Below are 21,657 nucleotides of genomic sequence, written 5' to 3'. Positions count from 1 at the left end.
AAATTCAATATGTATCAGATCACATGATTGGTTGAATGCTATCGTTGGTTTTCTGTGACGCCCAAGCAAAGTAGCCAATCATAGCTACGGTATTGTGAAGTGTTTGAGTACGAGTATCCTCTCCGCCCGAGCCGACTCACAAAGCGCATTTAGATAGAAATCAAACTTTCCCAGAAAAATCTGCATCTGGGACTTGTATGTCTTAATAGTTTGTTTTACTCCATACTTTAAGATAAATTCATTCAAGGAAGAGCATTTTATTCATACTCTAAGAAATAAGATGATTGCTGATTACTGATGAAGGACTATATGTTTCACGAGGATGCAGCGTTTGTTGATGAGTGATAGGGCTGGGCAAGCGCTCTAACGCTCTAGTAAAATATCATTGATTAGTACTTCCTGGTCATTTTTTACTATATTGAATTTGTTTCATCGCTCTTTGCTCCAAGTTATTCCACCGGTGTGATTGTGGTGCCAATTTCTTTTGGATACATGTGACAGTTCGCAAAATGGGAGGCTGCGTCAGCAGGGACCGGGAGGCAGAAAACCCTCCGAATCCTACGTCAGGTGTCGGAGGACAGAATGGAGTTCTAAATATAACGTCTCCCGCATCACCAATATCTGTAACAACAAGTGGACATCAGGCTTTACCGCCGCCACCACAACAAAATGTGCCACTACAGGAAGCTCCTTACAAGATATTTGTTGCTCTTTTTGACTATGAAGCTCGTACAAACGAGGACTTGAGTTTCCGAAAAGGCGAACACTTAGAAGTTTTGAATGATAGTATCGGGGATTGGTGGCTTGCAAGATCAAGAACCTCTCTCAGAGAAGGCTATATTCCATCAAATTATGTAGCACAACTACAATCTCTGGAATCAGAACCGTAAGTAATGATCGGTTGTTGACAATTTTGTTATATTAAATAGATCAAACTATAACAATCGTTCACTTAGCAGCAATGCTGATTTCTAGTTGAACGTGTTGTCTGTGATTTCGGTTACAAAAAACAAGCTCGTTCCTCTCAATGTGAGTCACGGAAGAAAAATCACCGGAAGTAGTTAGGTGGGGTAATTATTGACGTTGGTGTTTCTTCCAAGTATACATCTCTATCACAAGTACTAGGAACTAGTTGCTTGGCGTCACGATTGGTCAGTGTTAAATAGGCCGTGTGCGATTTTTCGTCGCCAGTTGGTAAATGCAAGACTTTCACTGTACATCATACATGTACGGTGTCTCATTCTGCGGAATTGGTTCATCAATGACATCATTGTCTCTCGAGAACCTTTCAAAGTTTAGGGATGTTTTGTTTCAGCTGTCCTTTGTCGTCAATTAAAACCTGAAAAATTTGGGTGAAACAACTGTGAGATCGGTTAAGTCAGTGGGGAATCCCCATCGCTTGACACAATACAGGATTTGGACTCTGCTCCTTTGTATACGATTTTTGTGCATTGACATGTGTACATGTAGGTCTTAATTTCTTGTATTGATATGTGTTGATATTATAATATATATATATATTATATATTATAGCCCAAACATGGGACTATGTGCCCGAGGGTAGGTGACCATTTGCCCGACGTAAGGAGGGCAAATGGTCTCCTGCCCCGAGGGTACATAGTCCCTTGTTTGGGCTATAATGTTTTTATTACATGCCTCTCTTACTCAGTTTGCACCAAAAATATTTACGTTTATTGGCAAATTATAGTCAAATGCTTTATTTTCATTTTAGACGAAAAACGGTTAAAAATAGAACGATTTTCATCATCGAATGGCGCATTGATATATTTAAATTACTGTTATGCGGTTTATCAATATTTTTATGCGAAATTTTCCAAAAACCGGATTTTCTGTGCAAAACATGAAATTTCAAGACTTTTACATCCAAAAGTTTTCAAGTTGAAAATAGTTCCGGTTCACTTTCAGTCCAGTGATGACTATGCGGCCCGCGACGTCATCGACGAGTTACCATTGAATCCTATGGAGCGCGCGATGTTCGATATACGAGGCATGTAATAAATATATATACACACACATATGTATAACCTTTAGCACAAGTAGTGTTCAAGGGGAAATAGTATTGTTATGTATATGTTGAAGGAAACTGCTGTCTGAAATGCTTTCTTAACTCAAGGACAATATACTATAGTTCAAGGAGAAACTTGAACCTCTCTTCTTTGAGAGTGGGGATTTGGCGAAGTGGTTTTGTCAGTGGCTTCTCTGCTAGGTGACTGAGTGCTATGTGTTGTGAGTTCGAACCCGATTGAAACACCATATTTTCAACTGTTGAAAGCAAGCAAGCATAGCATGCAATTGTCCTTACTAGTCAGAAAACTTGTGAACTCGGTTTGAAAGCAGAAACAACACTTGAGGAATGGTATTTTTACTCTTCTGTAGCTATGTGTTTGCTAATTTGTAAATTGTGATATGTAGTATCAATTTACTTTGCATGTTCTGTCCTTGAATCAGAAATTGAGAATGTAATATGGAGATAACATACATCAGGAACCCAGAAACATGTACATACTGTCTTGTACAATACTACTGCTTGTGAAAGTTACCTGTATGAATCAAAATTTTAATTCTCTTTGAAGGATTACTCTGTTCTCTGAGAGACAGACAAGCCGTGACTGTTAGTCTGTGTGTTGTTTTGAATGGGCATTGACACTAGGCACAGGAAACACCATTGTATGGAGTCAGCGCTTACAAATACGCTATACATGATGTACATTGCTGATATTGTAGGGTTTGCAGCTCTGTACTCTGTATAGGCACATTACAGTCTTAAAAGAGGATTGATGTCAAATCTTCCTGTCAAACCAATAGGTATCTTGACAAATCTTCCAATCATACCAACTTAAATTTACTGATAGTCCATGTGGTAACTTTAGACCATAAAAAAGTTATAATTTGAAAACAAAAACACCTCAATGAAAACAAAAGTTTCACCTTCTATGATGACCCAACACAATATCTTTTATGGACAATGGAGAAAGCCTAAATAGGTGTAAAAAAACTGAAAAAGTCTAAGAAGCTGTTATGTGTACTTTTTACAACCATTCATACATATGAAGACACTCTGAAAATATGAATTGTACACATGACTGTAATTTGACAAATTATGAACAAGTCATCATTGATGACATTGTCCATGCTTGATCAGCTTTTCTTGAGCTGTTGATCTGTGTTACTGATGACTTCATTGCAGTGTTTTAGCCCCCAGATGAAATGCAGTCAGGGACTAATATGAGTAATAGATTGGGCTCCTTGATCATGTCTGTCCTTCTGTCTGTCTGCAGCCATTACTGAGCTTATTCAGGACTGATTTTGTTCAAACTTGATACAAGGACTCTGTATCATCATGTTCATACATGTGTACACACAAGTTTATTTTGTGTTATGTTAAGATGTATGTGTACTTATGTTAAGATTTTATAATGTTTGGAGCCATCATGCAGACATGCCTTAACTGATCTCATTCAAAGTACGTACACAATTTACAATGACACTCACATGCCTGTCTTTCAAATTTAGTTTTGATATGATCAAATATGGCTGCCAGATGTCTAATTTGTCGCATCATTTTTAGAACCGTTGCACAGACAGACCTGAACTGATCTCATTCGAAGTAGCTATGTAGCATACATACTGTAACTTACATACTGGTATGCATATCAACTTGTGTTGTGATCAGTCCATGTGTCCAGAGCCATTCCGCAGACAAGCTTCCTATTCCTTCCTAATGTACCAGAAGCTCCTTAACTCAAAACATTCACACTTCATTCATACAAGTTCAAATACTTTTGTAATCTCAAGGGAAAGTCTAGATGATATTCCTTCAGCTTCTGTATATGGAAAGTTAGCTAGGCAGATAGTGGGTTTAATCAACTATGTGATGTTATATCATAGGCAGTAACATGGTGTTGAATGCTGCTACCAATATTCTCAATATTCTGTGTATGTCAGTATCTCAAGATATCATTATAGAGATTGTGGAGAGTGGCATGTCATTGTATTTGTATTTGTCATTGTATTTGTGTTCATGCTGAGGGGATCGAGATTGAATAGGTGGAAATTCGCGCAATCGTGCATTCTGGAGAGAACACTACATACTGCAAAACATATAATCAGTTCATCCAGGGATACACAAACCCCAAAATCAATAACTGAAACCAACATGCTTGTCTCAAAATAACCCAGATGACAACAAACGGATAAATGACTTTCAACCAATCCATAATGGAACGAGACACTTCATCCACGTGAAATTTCTCATGTACTCAGCGTGTAAGGAAATTACTGCACAAGAACAACCACTTCAAAGATTACACCAATCATAGACAAGTTTACAAGCCCAAGAGGGATCGTCAATACAAACAGTTGATCCAGTGGGGACTATGTCATTTTGATGACTTGTTGAAATTACATTGAGGTACTTGAAAAATGCATAGCACAGTAGTGGCCTGGATACCACATGTCCTGTATATGCATAAGGCTGTACTACAATGTATATGTGCATTTCCCAGTACTTTGAATTTTGATCATGTTGCAACACAAATTGACATGCATACATGTATGTATGTCACAGGACAATGCACTTATACCAAGATTGCTTGAAACATGTTCAGACAGTCTGCCAAACTACTCTTGACATTAAAAAAAATTATATTAGAGTGTCATTAAAATACGCAAAACATATATGGACCATATTATGTACTAGTACTATTGCCTGAATACATGGGTTTCTGTGCCCGAGAGCATGTGACAATTTCCCTGACGCTAGGAAGGCAAATTGTCTCCTGCTGCGAGGGCACATAAACCCATGTATTCGGGCAATAATATTTTTATTACATGCCTCTTCACAGCTAATGCTGTATGACATTTAGTTACATGCAGGGCATTTTCAAATAATTTTACCATTATAGACCAGCATCAAACAGATTTTAACGAACATCAAAATAGTAGTGTGCGCATGGATATTTTACATCTAGTGTTAAGTGTCTACTTAGAGGTCGAAAATGTTGAAGGGCTTCACTTGACGTGGTAACCATGGAAACCGGTCAGTACATCGTTCACCGGCCCACTAACTCCCCGGATGTTCCTATTCAAATCAGTGCACTGATTTGCACTGGCATGGAGGCATGTAATAAAGTATAGTGTTGCCATAGTCCAGGGTTCAACTCCTGGTGCAACCACAATTTATTTATTATGTAACATGAACGTAGTCCCATTCATGAGCAGGTACCCATAGTAGATATCAAGACTGATCTAAATATGCTTAAAACCAATAGGTGAAAACTTAACATGTTTTCCACAAAATACCCAGATGACAACACACAATTGTAACACTTTCAACCAATCCATAACAGAATGAGAGACACTTTAGCCATGTTAAATTTCTTACATACTCAGCCCATACATAAATAACTATGTATGAACAACCCCCAGACTAGACAGTTATAGTTACAATCACAAACAAGAAGTGTTTACAATCCAAACAGAAATCAACAGCTCAACAAAACAGTTTGTCCAATGGGGAAATATGTTTTTCCTGCCAAGTCCACGTTTTACCATCATTTCTAGCTGGTTAAAACTAGCAGGTATTGGTACTGACCCAACATATCCTATATGGTGTATTTTGACAAATAATTGAACATTACATTTGAAGGCCCTTGAAACATAGAGACTATAAACTTGACTTTTACTGACTGAAGCTGCTACATTGTATAACATACAAAGCCAAGTACATAAATATACACATGGTTTTGGCTCAATACCGCTTTTTACTAGCTTTGCCAATGGAGAAGTGATATTGTCTTGTAGAAAAAGAGTTCAATTGTCTGCCATTTACATTTAGGTACTTGAAAATGCATGGCACAGTAGTGACCTTGAGACAATGTTTGTCTTGTATAAGACTGTACTTCAGTATACAATGTTTATAAATTATGTATATGTATGTGTCATATTACATTGGTCATATCACAACACAATGGTTCTACTCCGGAATAAAGAAGACGCGATGCGTTCTAGAGACTCAGTACGCCCAAATAATCACGTGATGCCGGTACAAACAAACCCACATGTGTACTAACGCGTATGGAAATACACGTACGTCTATGCGCGTTCGCGCACATGGCTTTGTTTGTACCGTGGTCGATTTGAATTCTGGGTTTGGCCTATTGGCATGCACGTACATCATGTAGTATAGTGTCCTTATACTGAAGGATTGACATCTGGTCACACATATCTGCCAAACTGCTCCGGACATTAAAAAATCATATAAGAGTAAAAATAAGCAAAACTTGGACATACAGGACAAAACATATAGTGTAATTTTGCTCACTTGTTGTAGATTTAGGTTTTACAGCTCATAAAACCACTGTTTATTTACAATGTACCATTACTAGCATGGAGGTGACGCCCATCATGTATAGGTGTATCCATTGCAGGTATTGGTACTGACCCAACATGCCCACACACAGTTTACATTCAAATTTTTAGCCAGTCTCCAACATTCTGTTCCCTACACCCACACACCCCTTTCTAGCTGTAAAATTCTTTCTCAATATGATACTTTATTTATATGTGTTTTGAAACTGAAAGTTTAAAACTTGCGCTCAAATTTTCCTTAAGTAAACATTGTCTGTCAAAATGAAGAATACATATCAAGTGTCACTATGCAAAATTTGGTATTGCAGAAACAATGACCAAGTATTTGAAATTCAGAATAGCTGCTCTTCCAATATAAGTCTATGGAGAAAAATAAAGTTTTCATTTCACAAAAACAATATGATTTTATTATTTCCAGAAGCATTAAAATAAGTTTACACAAGCAGAATAGAGTTCATTTAACCTTTTCACTGCATCTCCGTCTCTAGAGGTCCAACTTTATCATACAAACAATGGGATTGGTTCAGATGACGGTGGTGAAAGGGTTAAGTATTGTGAAAAATTGAGAGTTCAAATATCTATGCCAAATGTGTGTTCTACGTGAACATGACAAGGCTAGGAGCTGACCAATTCAGGTGAATTATGAGTCTTTGTTGAAGAACTGTGGCTAAAGTAAAAGTTGACAGTTTACAACCTTGTTTACTTCCCATATATGTTGCCTTTATGAGTTGTGAGAGATTTTTAAGAGCAAATCATGCGAGACTGCCTTCACAGTAGATGGGACTAGTCTAGAGCTTGTCATGAAATCTTCCTGAATCATTACGAAACCGGATAATATGGCCATGTAATGAATACAGAGTGGTTTCATGTTGTTTTGCACTCTGACAAAGTCCCTTCCAGTGTTGTGTGTTATCAGGGCAATGCATACATGTACGCCTACAATTCATGACAATTGTTAGACTGGACCCCCAAGTCACCTTGCTTTTCTTGGCAGCAGTTACTGGCTGGCCAAGCCAAGGCGTTCATGCCACTATCTATGAAACAGCCTACCACGGTCTGCTGTTTAGTGTGTATTTATCATATGTTTTGATATATATATATGATCACAGACTTGGACCAAGTCTGGACAATTGTGTCTGTCATACACCATGACATATTCCAAGCTTTTCTATTCTAAGCTATAGGTTAAAGCATTGATAATCTTTACATTGTCAAGCATGAAAACAATTGTTAAAGTAACTGTTTAATAATTTTGCTGTGTAGAAGAGAATACGTATATATAGATCTGGACTAACTCAGGCTATGCTCTTCTGTCTAAGTTTCAATGTCTTTCTTTGTGTGCATGGCCTTCAACCTTTTGACCCCTCTCAGGTCAAGCCAATCTAAATTAGCATAAAAAAGATTCAAGGTACCCTGAACTATGGTTGAGATAAACAGCTTTGACACATCCCATGATTATCAGGTCAAAACAGTAATCATCTTGTGTACATTTACTTGAAAGTGTCTTCACAGCTTTGAAAAACAGGAGGGGCAGCTAATTTACATAAAGATGCATAATTTGCACATCCTTTTGTTCATGTTGTTGTGCAAAATGTATTCTTTTGTGATAAATTGGTCCATGGGTAGGGTGGCCCATCCCTGAAAGTCCATTTGTTGAGAACCCTGATGCACATGTACTGGGGTATGTCTATACAAAGGTGAAAATCATGTTTATGTACACATTTAGGGGTCTTTCAACAGTCACATCTGTCATTATGTAGGATACTTTATGCGTTCCAACTTTACCAACTTTGCAGGAAAACCATCAACATTTTATTTCTTCAGAATTGGAGTTGAAGTGAAAGCAAGGCTGGAAAGACTGATGTTTACACGGATGTACATATACTTGGCCTTCAGAATAGAAATCAAGGACATACTGTACTTTGCTACCAATCAGAAATCAATGTTTTACAGGTGTCTTGTCAATCATGATCAGGTTTAGATATTGGGAAATCAGTTATTGCAGTTGACCTGTGCATCACTAGTGTTTAAGTCAAATAATGGAAATACATTTGACTCAGTAATCCGTTTTGCAGTTCTGTTTAGATCACTTGCCCTTTGACTAAAAAGAACTATTTCTTAAATTGTATTAAAGTCAGTCCGTGATATTTAAATTGTCAACAATTCAGTGTTGGCAACCATCATACTATCTACATATGATTAGTTATGCTACAGCAATTAAGGTACATGCCTATCTGATGGCAGGGACTGCAAATGTAAAAGTTGACATATATACATGAAAGGCATGTAAAGATCTAGCACAAATCTTCAAATATGTGTGATTTTAATAATCAGATAAGAGGCAAACAAGGAAACTCTTTCATTATATGCAAGTACTACTCACACACACACAAACACACACACATACATACACACTAAATCTAGGATTCAGTCTTCAATAAATGCCAATCCAAGAAAACAGAGTGATGTAGTGGCTTATATGCTGTGACAGAGAAAAGATAATGAAAATTACTTAATTCTTGTTGTTATTATATAATTTATCCATTTACGACTGATATTGCCTTTACTTTTATAACATGGGAAAACAGGTGTCCTTTGCAGATACACAGAAAATAATTTTTTGACCAAAAAGTAAGAAAAAAAGGCCCCACATTGCCAACTGGTTTGCATTGGGCAGTGTTTATCCAAACTTTACAGTGGTGAGGGATAAGATAGTAAAAACATGATAACCCAAGTACATATACTTAGTTCACATTTGCAACCCAACTGAAATTTGGGCCGACGCAAAATTATTGTCCTTTTGGGAATAGATTTGGTCCGCGTCCGCACTTATCCCCACTTACCGGTACCAGAATTAGGGCTGACGTAAATTTACCTTCCTTTGTGACGTCTGTCCTGTCAAAGTTCAAAATGGCATATTTGAATAATGGCATGCTATGATGCTGTTTCTACTATTCATGATTTTGCTGCGTTTTACGTACAAGAAGGGCAAATATGACCACCACTCGCCCTTTTAATCATCGGAGAGATCTTTGCTATTTATTGGATGAGCATATTGTATATATATATAAGACGGCCGTGGAGAAATACCCAGTGCGCGGCATTTTTGACATGCGTCTCTAATTACGTGCACTGTGGAATCGAATGACCTGGTCTCGCTTGCAGAACAAAGGTTGGTGGGAAGATACAGTTCTGCGTACATGGGATGATACTTGTGAAGACTGGATTGAAAACTTTCGATAAGTGTAAACTTTAGTTTCAGACGTCGTTTGTTTTGTACAAATAGGGTGACTAGTTCAACTTCGATCCATGGCGGAGGCCTGGTCAACTGGGACCAGGGTACGTCGACCCTAGGCCAACGCAGAATGTCCACATTGTTTTTTTACGTCGGCCCGGGCCCAGCACCGGTGCTATACCGACGCAAAGTGGTCAATCTGAACAAGGCTGTTAGCTACAAAACATTCCTTTATGACTTACAATTTTATTTCTTGCTTTGTGTAAGTGCACAAAGTTTTGTAAAAAAATGAAAAAAATCCCTTAAACCTGCAATTTTCAATTCCAGGTTCTCACATTAGTTGAGTTCTCCTCCTAGTCAAACACTTGGCACCTTGGTACAGTATGATGTTTGATTTCTATAACATTAATTACACAAACTGATCTCAACCTTTTGTCACCTTTTGCTAATCCTGCAAACAGAGTTTATACAAGCGGTTAATTGACGGTCGGTTCAAATCGCCAACGGTCATTGATTCCGCACCACCAACGCTCGAATTTCCAAAAAAATTATCTTCCAGTCACGTTAGAATTTGAATATAACCACTGGGTTCGATCGGCAGCAGCTTCGTGCTGACCGCTTTGCAGTCTGTCTGCATTTTTGTGGCTGGAAAATAAACTAAAAAGTGGCATTTTCTGGAGTGTGTGCCCGCGTGTTGCCTGTTTGGTGTCCACTTACACAGTGAATGCCGCCATAGCTTCACGTCCTTTTAAAGGGAGGCTACGCGTTTAAAGGTACAGTGGAAATGGCTAGCTGTTGTTAATATGTTTGTGCAGTAAGCCATACTGCTGATATGCAGCATTGAATAAGCTCTTTCTTTGATTGGTCCATTGTCACTATTCACAGTGACTTAGGGAGTCTATTCGTATTGCTATAATTATATTGGTAAGATTCAGCTACCCAATTGGATAACAGTTCATTCAATGCTGCACATAAAGCCAACAAACGTGGATAATATTGTAGCATGTAGAATATGCTACCATTTCATGAATATTAATGCTTATGAATATTAATGAGCCATCCGCCACTCATAGAAGCCCTGTACATTCGTATTTCAATTTTTGTTGACTTTTTGAAAAAAATCTTAGAGGATGGTATTTGCAGCCAGTATTCAAATCCGCCATCTTGAACCTTGACAGGTCAGAGGTCACAAAGGACGGTAAATTTATGTGGGCCCAAATTCAGTTACCGGTAAGTGCGGACACAGACTAAATTTGTTCCCAAAGGAGGATTATTTTGCATCGGCCCAAATTTCAGTTTGGTTGCCAATGTGAACAAGGCTAACACAGACAGACCACTCTCATGCATACATACATGATACAATTTACAAAAAGACGTCTAGACATAAACTGCTACAATGTATCAGTGTCTTTCTCAGGATCATTTGCAGTTAAGCCTCAATATTTTTATTTTGTTTGCCACACAACAGTCGTTTTATGACAGCTCATTGGTAAATATTATCAGAAAACTCAAGTAACAATTAATTTTGGAGGAAATATTCCAACCAATAATGAAAAAATAGACCCCAAAATGTAAGATATACGTACATTGTGTCATTATTTGTACACATCTAAATAAAGTAATAGCAATGTCTTATAAGTCTGCATACCAAATTTGAAAATCTATTCAACAGGGGTTGTACTGCAGAGAAAACGATGCTTTGACCAAAAAAATTTCAAATTATTAAATTTAACCATTTTGTTGTACTTGCCATATAGCCTAAGACTCAAGGAATCTCCATCAACAATTCACTAACTGCCGATTAAATAGATAGTGCCATCTGTCAATTCACTTCTCAATAGCTAGTGGCAATAATGGATATATAGAGAGATAAACACAGATACATCAAATAAATAAGTAAATAAATGAATAAATGAATGACCTAGTTCAGGTTTCATTAAACTATGATGAAATTTGTATAGACTTAAATAATTAGCGTGGGTCAAAAATTACCTATTCAAAAAACCCAATGCTGTTTGATTCATAGTCCCACAGAGATGATTTCAACGTTCACAATCAGGGCAATACTTAATCTTTTGAACCCTTTCAGTTCGGCAATTTTTTTCGACCAAAATTTTGGTCCAATATTTTCCAATTTTCACGACTTTTCCTGTAATTTTTTGATAATTTTGGATCAAAGGGACATAACATTTCATTGCCTACAGTTTTTGATCAAAAATTTTGGAAAAACCTTGGGAAAAATTGTTTAAATCTAAAAAAAATTGTGTTGGTTATATTCTATGAAAGCAACAAAATTGACTTTAGCACTCAAAGGGTTAAGGGTTTATTCATAATCAAATAAGGTGATTACTACCGTATTTTCATACAAGACATTGCACCAAAGCCTTGTTGGACCCTATGTCACTTGTTTTATAAATGGAAATCTGATATTTTGACCTTTACTGTAGGATCTATTATTCCAATGGCAAGTGCCATATGAAATAATATACTTTGTATGCTAGACTGTAGTGACACGACATGACATGACATCAAGGAGGTTGAACATAGCGTCAATGTTACAGACGTGTTATGCAGCTCCAGGAATTGTTATTTGAAGAAATGGCAAAGTTTGAGTGATCTGTGATCAAAGTGTAAAAGTCATATCTCCATGTATGAAGGTTATGAGTTCATCAACTATGACAAAACTATAAAAGGCGCAGAAAGCGGCTATGACAACGCAGATAGCAGGCAAGCTAATTAAGTTTTCAGTTTTCACAGAGTAATACCGTAGTACAGTGTTGATACGGTTGGTGTATCTGTCAGGAATTTAGAATGTGATGTACCGGGACATACTATATCTCTCTCTTGACGTACGACTTCCGCAGTGTGATGATGGGTCAAATGGTAAACACCCATGAATGTTAAGCATTGAGATGACTTTTTAAAGACATCTGACATCAGCAAAATTGCCATTGCACAAACGTAACTTAGATTTCAAATTCAAAGTTGCGCCTTTCCTGGTGATGCATCTTTTATCAGCTCACTGAGCAAGGGATTTACAGAAATCCTGTCATTACGATTCTGGTACAGTGTTTGTACAAATGATGATTATCTGTATTTATTGTTGCAATCAATCTTTATACAAAACTCTGACGTGTCATTCTGCGTAATACTATATAGCATTTAGGTATGATATTACATATTCAGTTTGCTTTGAGATGCACTTTGACACAGTTTCTCAGTGCGTCCCTGTACAGAAAACAAAACCCTTCTATGCTCGGCTGTAGCAGTAGTGTCATGAGATTTTCAGAATAAATCGGACTTAAATTGTTGTATGATAAACAAAAATTGAAAAGATGTAGTGTCATAATTGTAGTAGGATTATGTGAGGAGGTAATGTTGGTTACCATATGGAAGTAAAATAATTGCTGACGTGACCAAGGATGGTATAAAAAAATTAATGTTAATGGTGGAAAAACCAACGATGGACATTACAAACCTGATACTCCTCCAAATCCTGATAATGTTTTATTGTGATTATATCGTATTACACTGGTAAATACCTTGGAATTTAGCCAGATGTAGAATATTAAGTGTTTTTGCTAGGTTTTGGTACATACATGTAGGTAAATTATTCAGGAACACCTGTACCATATCTGTGGTCACATGCAACTATAACTGTATCGCTGTGTATCCAGGGGAACCTAGGTATTGTGAATTGGAACACAAGCAACTTCACTGGGTACTGCCCCCAACATAAACAATGATATATAAAAAGAAACAAGAAAATATATGTACTCAAACAATCAAATTGTATCTGTTTGATCTCCACTATTGAAACTTTTGTTTCAGCCAAATACCAAGCTTTTTGTCCTCACTAAGAATATAGAACATGTGAACTCATAATAAGGGCCTTACGCGGAACACTCATGTAATTTAATATATGTGCTGTTGTTTCACATAATCATAACTGTGTGCATGTACAATGTGTAAATCAACATTTCTATTGAAGACCTGCTGGCCTCTGCTTACACCAGTGTCGTAATATGATATGTTGTTTCTGTGACAGCGCCGGTGTCATGGTGTCATATCCTTTTCCTGCGCCAACCCAAAAGTTATTTCAAAAGTTGAAGTACACTGTATAGTGTGTGCCTTGAAAGTAAAAGATTTTTAACCATTCTCTTTCAAAATCAAGAATAAATATCAGGTGTCACAGTACAAATTTTGGTACCAGAAAAACGTACTTCCCTCAATTTACCAATATTTGAAATTCAAAATGGCTGCCATCCCTGTGTTAATTCTATGAGAAAAAAATTAAATTTTCAACTTTCACAAAAACAAGTCAGTTAAAATTTTATTTTTAAGAGCTTCAGAATGAGCCCACACAAGTGGTAGATCAGAGTTGTATAAAAATGAGAAAGTCTGAATATCTGTCCATGAAGTGCATTCTACCGTAAATTTCCGATAAAAATAGTTAAATCCATTAGTTTGTTGAATTGGTCACAGGTTGACCCTACAAAGTGTCTATCTATCAAATAAGTTAATTACCCGTGTAATTAGACTAAAAAATTAAAGCACAAAATTAATTATGTATTTTCATGTGAAGCTTATTGGATTGGAGTTTGTAAGGAAATATGTTTTTGATCACCCAATTGCTGAATAAAACTGGAAAAATGTCAACCTTTTGTTGTATGTGAAAGTAATACAGTAATTTTCTCATACACCAGACCATGAAATAATTGAAGTATGTTCTTCATAGTAATGGCACAATATATATTTGTATATTCAATTACATGTTATACATCATTTGCTTCACTGAACATAGGCCATCCCGGTTCTGGGTTCAGTGTACGCTGATTCTTGTGCTGGGTTCAGTGTACACTAATTGTTTAAAGTTAAAATTCCTAAAGGGAAGGTGGGAGGTTTGGAACGACTTGAGGAATGAAATTTTTGATGCCCCTCTGACTCCTGTTATGTAACTCATTATTGTGTTAGCAGTGGAATCATCTTTGCTGTTTCTTTTCAGATGGTACTTTGGCAAGATTACAAGAGTAGAAGCAGAAAAGAAACTATTATTAAAACAAAATGAACATGGATCATTTCTTATACGAGATAGTGAAAGCAGAAGAGGGGAATATTCACTTTCAGGTTTGTATGTTTTTTCTAATTCTTTAAAGGGAGGGGAGGGTCGCATTAGACCCATACAACCAATGTAAACACCGTACCCAAGGTACATTGGCAATTGATGAAAGTTAAAACATGTTTTTCATAATGTACATCATAAAATTGAATAATTGCAGCTTTTTTTAGGTGATGCATCTATTATATCATGCATGGAGTACATTGTTTGTAAACAAGATAGTTGCACAGGTTCAATTCTGGTGATGCCCTCCCTTTGAAGTCAGGAGAGAATTGCATTGCTTGGAATGATGTGTGCATATCCTGCAGTCAAGTTTACCTGCATGACCTCATTGGCCATGACCTTAATTAGTGTGTTCTCTTTCATTCCTCCAGTTTCATGCCACGCCTTAGATTATTTTTTGTGGTGTATTTTATTACTGGACATTGATCAGTTAACACATATCCTGCCGGGCCTATCACTTCCCCATCTGCCAATCAGTCAAAGAGCAGTATTAAGCCAAAACCTTTGTGCCCTTTCACCGACTTGACATGGAGTAATGTAGTGGTTCAAGTCTATAAAAATTATGTTTACAGAATCTCTGTTTTCAGAGGCCTTTAAATGATGAAGTATTTATGAAAATGCCAGATTGGTTTTAATCAATTTGACCTAGTGGTAACATTTGAACTTTGCAGGATTTGGGTTAAAGTGATTATGTTGTATGCTTTTAAAGTGTGTTTTGCACATATTCATATTGATTTTGTTTTCAAAAAAAGATTTAGAAGGAAATACATGATCCATTGATGAGTAAGTGTTGAATGCAAGAATTTTCTATGTTCTTCAAGTTTGATAATAATAAGCAATTATCAGGAAGCAGTTTTGTACTGTTCTAGAATTAATTGCCAGTTTTCATGTGTATAATTTGTTGATGAAGCACCTTTGTGTGTCGTTTGACAGTGCGAGACGGAGACACAGTGAAACACTACCGAATACGGCAACTCGATGAAGGAGGCTACTTTATTGCCAGAAGGTGTACTTTTAGAAATCTTAGTGAAATGGTACAACATTATAGCAGAGATGCCGATGGACTGTGTGTTAACTTGAGAAGACCATGTGTTATGGTAGGTCACTGGTGTTTTCAAAACCTCTAAGTTGGATGGAGATTCAACCACAATCTTGTAGTATAGTGTTTTCATGCAGGATTCAAGGAAGGAATCTTATAAATAGGAGCATGCATGAAGATACATTACCGATACAACTACACATTTCAGAAATTAAAATTTTCAAAAAGAAATTTAAAAATGTATGTATCCAAATTTGGAAAAGTAATTATATCTCTTTTATAAAGATGACTGTGTAACTTTCAACTCATGAATTTCATTTTAGAAATATTTGATAAGGCATTCTGAGTTCAGTTAATATATTTTAGCTGGTGTAAAAATCTGGTATATATAATAAACCACAGAAATTCTACCGTCCATTACTGTTGTTACAATATTACTGATAAATTTCTTGCTTCAGAGTGTTTCCAGAACAAACTTTTCAATAAATGTAACTAAAAGTTATTTTGAATTTCATGAATTGCTTAGTATAAATGTAACAGATGCTGTTTGCATGATATGATGTGATTTAACATACAGCTTAGCAGTGTTAGTCATCCATGGCTAAAGTCTAAATGATAATCTATTGTCACATCTGTCATAAAAATTCATATTTCTGTCAGAGCACTTTGTTTGGTTCAACCCACGTTGTAATGAACATTATAGATTGAAATTTGACCAATTATTAACATGTTTGTTTCTTGTGTGCAAGATGTTTACAAGTAGTTCAGCATTTACACCATGGTGTCCTTATACTCATTAATTAATTCAGCAATTAATTAAAAAGCTGATAAATCAGTTAAGTTCTGTAACTTGTAAGAGAATGTGTGAATTTTGTTGACGGGCACAGTTAATCATTATGTGATTGTTGTCTTACTGAGCAAACTCAGAAATCAACTCATATTCTGACGTGTTGTTCATTGCAGCTAGAAAAACCGCAAACTGCCGGTCTTTCTTATAACACTGTAGACCAATGGGAAATTCCCCGGGAATCATTACAGAGGATTCGGAAGCTAGGGTCCGGACAGTTTGGAGATGTATATGAAGGAACATGGAATACGACTACTGCTGTTGCAATCAAACAACTCAAACCAGGTGAGATATTTGATAGCAATGAGTTTTATTTAGGGCTCAGTGTTCGCGGTAACTTTTTCCTTCTTGCGTATGGCATACGCATTAGTCTGCTAAAATTGCGTAATGGCTGTATTTGCATACGTAATTTCACTTCCACACTCGATTGACAGAAAAAAAACTGACTACAAAATACGATGAGCCTTTCAGTAAATCTACACTACGGATTGTATGATGTACATGTGACATTATTTTAATGAAAACAGTTCAACGAACAACATGAACAACTGGGCTGTGTTTCAAACATGCTGCAACGTAACAGCGTAGGGTATACATGCGACCGTCAAAACACATCGGGCTACCCAAAGGTTAGAGTTATTGCAGCTAATCCAGGCACTAGAATACCTTTATATTTAAACATCAATACGTAACTATTATTCAGTCTTCCACTGCTCTTGGTAGCCTGCATGTGGTTATGGACAGGAATTTTTGGTAACCGGTGCATCATCATCACGGCTCACGGCTTCACTGTGGCACTGTTTTCCTTTGCGTATAGAAAACGCATAACAATGAAAAAAATGCGTAGACAGACAATTCCAATGCGTAAATACGCATTTTTTTTCATAAACGTGAACACTGAGGCTGACTTGAGATATTAATAATAACTATTGTTTATGTAGAAAAATATGTACTGATATAAATTATGGAAATAACTGTAGACCTATTTACTCCCAGGTACAATGGATCCCAGTGATTTTTTACGGGAAGCAGAAATTATGAAGAAGTTAAGGCATCCAAAGTTAGTACAGTTATATGCAGTGTGTACACTACAAGAACCAATCTTTATTGTCACAGAACTTATGAAGAATGGAAGTTTATTGGAGTACTTACAAGGTATGCAGACAGATTGTTCCTCTTTCCAAACTTATAGGCAAAATATGCTTCAGGGACATATATTCAGACTTTCAAACTTTTACAAAACTGTTGTGATCTACTGCTTGCAGGGTTCATTTTGAAGCTCATAAAGTACTTGAAGCATTAAATGGCTCAATTTTGTGAAAATAGAAAATTTAATATTTCCCCATAGACTTAACACAGGGTTGGTGGCCATTTTGAATTTCAAGTTTCGGAACATGTTGAGTAATTTGTTGCCCTTGTACCAAATTTTGCATGGTGACCCCTCAGTTTTATATGTTACTTGAAAAGGGTAGTTTCCTTATGGAAGGTTTGAGCAAAAGTTTAAATTCAGTTTCAACTACCATAACTCTCTCAAGTGAAGATAAAATATTTAGTATTTGAAATTTTTGACATAATGTGTACTCGTAGAGAATGATGAAATATGAAGGAACTTTGACTTGGCAGATGTGACAGTGTTGTACAGTGTGTTTGCTGAGGTTTGTAACAAAAACAAATTATCTTTGCAGCATGTTAACATTTCTGCAATAATTTCCAGTAAAAATCATTGTTGAACTGCAGCCTAGCATCCTCAACCAAAGCAAAGGCATACAAAACAAAGCAGGGTTGGACTCTGTAGATGGTTTACGTCCTAGTAGTCCAAACAGAAACTGACCATTGTAAAGCATTGCTCGTTATTTCCAAAAGACAAACAATGTGCCAATAAAACTTAACAAGTGAAAAACTTTAACTTTTATGAAACTGAGAGATTTTTTCTGGCAAAATGCCAGTCTGTCAAAGGAATATCAACTTACAGGGTTGTATATGGCAGGGATTTGAAAGATAAATCATTTTACTGGGGATTTCCCTCACTCTTAGACTGACAGATTTACTTCTGTATCTTTTTGCGCTTTTTCATCGTGTAAACTCTGTAATTATTGACAGAAAACGAGACTTCAAAATAAATTTTGACAATGATTCAATTGAGTGAAGTGTAAATTTATGTTTTCAAGAGGAAATACAATTCTTAGAATTCAGAAAGTGATAGTTTCATTGTTTTGACAATTTGACTCTAAAGTGAAAAAAAGGACTGCTGTAGTCACACTAATGACCCCTGAGACCATGACCTGTTGACCTTTGACCCTGTTATTGGGTGTGGTGTTATAAAGTTACTGTTTTATTGGTCTGTGAATTGAATGTACAGACCAGTAAACACACACTCATTTCTTATATGTCATTACTCATCGCACAGACTTCAACAACATCTTAGAAATCAAACAAAGCTACTTATGTCTTCCAAATAGGGAAAAGGATCAGTAGCTGTAACTTTCGATGATTTTTTTCACCATCTGTTACAAGTATTTTCACGACTTTCCCTTTTTATTGTCAACAACAGTTTATTTTTCTACTCCTTAAAGTATATTGAGATACAGAGTATTCAGCTTGTCAACTCGGCCTGTACATGTGTAGACTGCGTTGTTATTATTGACAAGTGAATTCTGGTCTGAGATAGAATTCAAATGTAAACAATAACAGAGCATTTTACACATACAAACACTGTGACATGCCAAATAGTTGGTGTTTTAACATGCTTTTTGGAGTAGAACAAGAACTTGCAATTGATTGTACAGAAACACAAAAAAATCATCAAAAGTTACAGCTACTTGTCTTTTAACCCTTTCAGCGCCAAAGTCTATTTTTGCCCTTTTATAAAATAAACCCCAGTCAATTTTTCTCAGATTTTTGCCGAAATTTTGAGAAAAAACTGTAGCCAATGAAATATGATGTCCATTTGTTCCAAAATTATCAAAATATTACAGAAAAATTCATAAAAATTGGTAAAATTTTGCACTAAAATTTTGGCGGGAGACAATTACAGCGCTTAAAGGGTTAACATAGATGTTATGTTAATTTCCTGATTAAAAACTGACTTCACCGTGAATGATGAATAGTTAACTTGAAATACTGACCTTGATATTGATTTTGTGATCTGTATGATTTATTTGTAGGTGCAGGTAGAAGTTTGAAATTAGTACAGCTTATAGATATGGCAGCTCAGATTGCTTCTGGGATGGCATATTTAGAATCACAGAATTACATCCACAGAGATCTGGCTGCCAGGAATATTTTAGTTGGAGAGAATAATATTTGCAAAGTGGCAGATTTTGGTTTGGCAAGATTGATAAAGGTTTGTAATCATTCAGTTGTCCAAAGTAGTCAATGCAGGGTGTGTGAAATGTTCTCTTGTCCTTCAACCCTTTTCCTGTCAGACAGTATCACTTCCCAACATGCAAAGTCGGTAAAAAGTGGTATTTCACCCACTTGGCTTGGTGTAGTATGGCAGCCTCAAGCTGTAAAAACCATGTTTAGAGTATCTGTGTTTTCAAGGGCCTTCGAATGTTCAACTTTTTGTTAAAATGCGCCATATGGGACATTCTGTGCTTCACTACTTTTAACCACCTTGACTTGATGGTGAAATATAAACTTGACGTGATAAGGTTAAATTGCTTGATGATAGATGTACATATCAGTTTTGGAAGAATAATGATATTTTTATGCTACCTCATTAACATGTTTCAAATAGGATATTCATGGCTTAACTTTCATAGAACTTGTCATGTGAGTCGAGTGTGTAGACATGAAAATACTAATAAATCAAAGTAGAAATATTACCATATTGTAAACAATGTTAAACTTTGATGAAACATGATGTGTTTTGTCATTTTACAACATTTTAGATGTTTTTGGCCATATCAAATGAAAATTGATATGTCAATGACCTTCATGTCTGTAGGAACACGAATATGAAGCCAGAGTTGGTGCAAAATTTCCCATCAAGTGGACTGCACCAGAAGCTGCTAACTACAACAGATTTACCATCAAATCTGATGTCTGGTCATTTGGAATACTGCTGACAGAGATTATAACCTTTGGCAGAGTACCATACCCCGGTAAGTAAAAACAGCCAATGTACCATGCAATCACACAGTTTACTCTTTCATTTGAACCCTTGAATTATTTGCTAGCATTTATAATCGGACTCCAAACTTTTTAGCATGTTGTTGCTTTCAGGACTGCTTTTTCTCATGTTTAGTTCAGTCAATAAGCATGATCAATGGGATAGCGCCCTCACTCAGTAGTATATCAACATTTCATAGAACAACCTCAGTTTTGCATAATCAATGATGACAACATGTTGACAGTAATGTATGTAAAAATGCTGCAACCTAAGCAGCAATTTATGTTTAGAGTATACTTAGCTAGTTTTGCAACATGCTTGATGTGAGTTGATATGAAAGAGAGCAGGTTGGATATTGCAGCTGTTATGATCCAGCTGAAAGAAAAGTTATTCCACCAAATACCAATCAGATAGTGTGTAAAGATATCGCCCTCTAGATACTGGAATGACAAACCACAGGCCTTCCACACATCTACAAACACTTTCCAAACACTTGTCATTGTGAAATAGTAATTTTTTATAGACACTAACTGAACACTAGTAATGACAAACACTGTAGTTTGTAAAGACAATGTCTAACACTTGTCACTATAAGATATTCTATGTCTTTTCATTATGAACTATGTATTTTGTATGGACACTGACTGACCACAGTTTTGACGAACTGTCGTTTGTACAGACACTGTCTAAACATGTGTCATGACACAGTAGTTTGTACTACTTAAAGCCAAATGTAGGTTGTCACATATAGCAGAAATACTTACAAAAAATTTGACATGTCCACTCTACTCATTACTTTAATCCTTTGAGTGCTGTAACTTTTCCCACCAAAATTTTAGTACAACATTTTACCAATTTTTATGAATTTTTAAGTAATTCTTTTGACGCTTTTGGACCAAATGGATGTCGC

General features: G+C 36.3%; 1 protein-coding gene across 1 annotated transcript in view; it reads left to right on the top strand.

The window, feature by feature from the left end:
* Positions 1-344: 344 nt before the first annotated feature.
* The window catches only part of LOC139133917 (tyrosine-protein kinase Src42A-like), a 28,658-nt gene continuing 7,345 nt past the window's right edge, over positions 345-21,657 (top strand). Inside the window, exons 1-7 of the mRNA XM_070700700.1 lie at positions 345-886; positions 14,631-14,752; positions 15,681-15,844; positions 16,750-16,918; positions 17,630-17,788; positions 19,798-19,976; positions 20,583-20,739. Coding sequence (XP_070556801.1) covers positions 510-886; positions 14,631-14,752; positions 15,681-15,844; positions 16,750-16,918; positions 17,630-17,788; positions 19,798-19,976; positions 20,583-20,739 — 1,327 coding nt within the window. The 5' untranslated portion in view covers positions 345-509. The remainder of the gene's footprint in view (positions 887-14,630; positions 14,753-15,680; positions 15,845-16,749; positions 16,919-17,629; positions 17,789-19,797; positions 19,977-20,582; positions 20,740-21,657) is intronic.

Source organism: Ptychodera flava, chromosome 5 (assembly GCF_041260155.1).
Source record: "Ptychodera flava strain L36383 chromosome 5, AS_Pfla_20210202, whole genome shotgun sequence".
Classification (NCBI taxonomy): Eukaryota; Metazoa; Hemichordata; class Enteropneusta; family Ptychoderidae; genus Ptychodera; species Ptychodera flava.
Note: the sequence above shows the minus strand (reverse complement) of the source record. Positions and strands in the feature narration are given on the sequence as shown.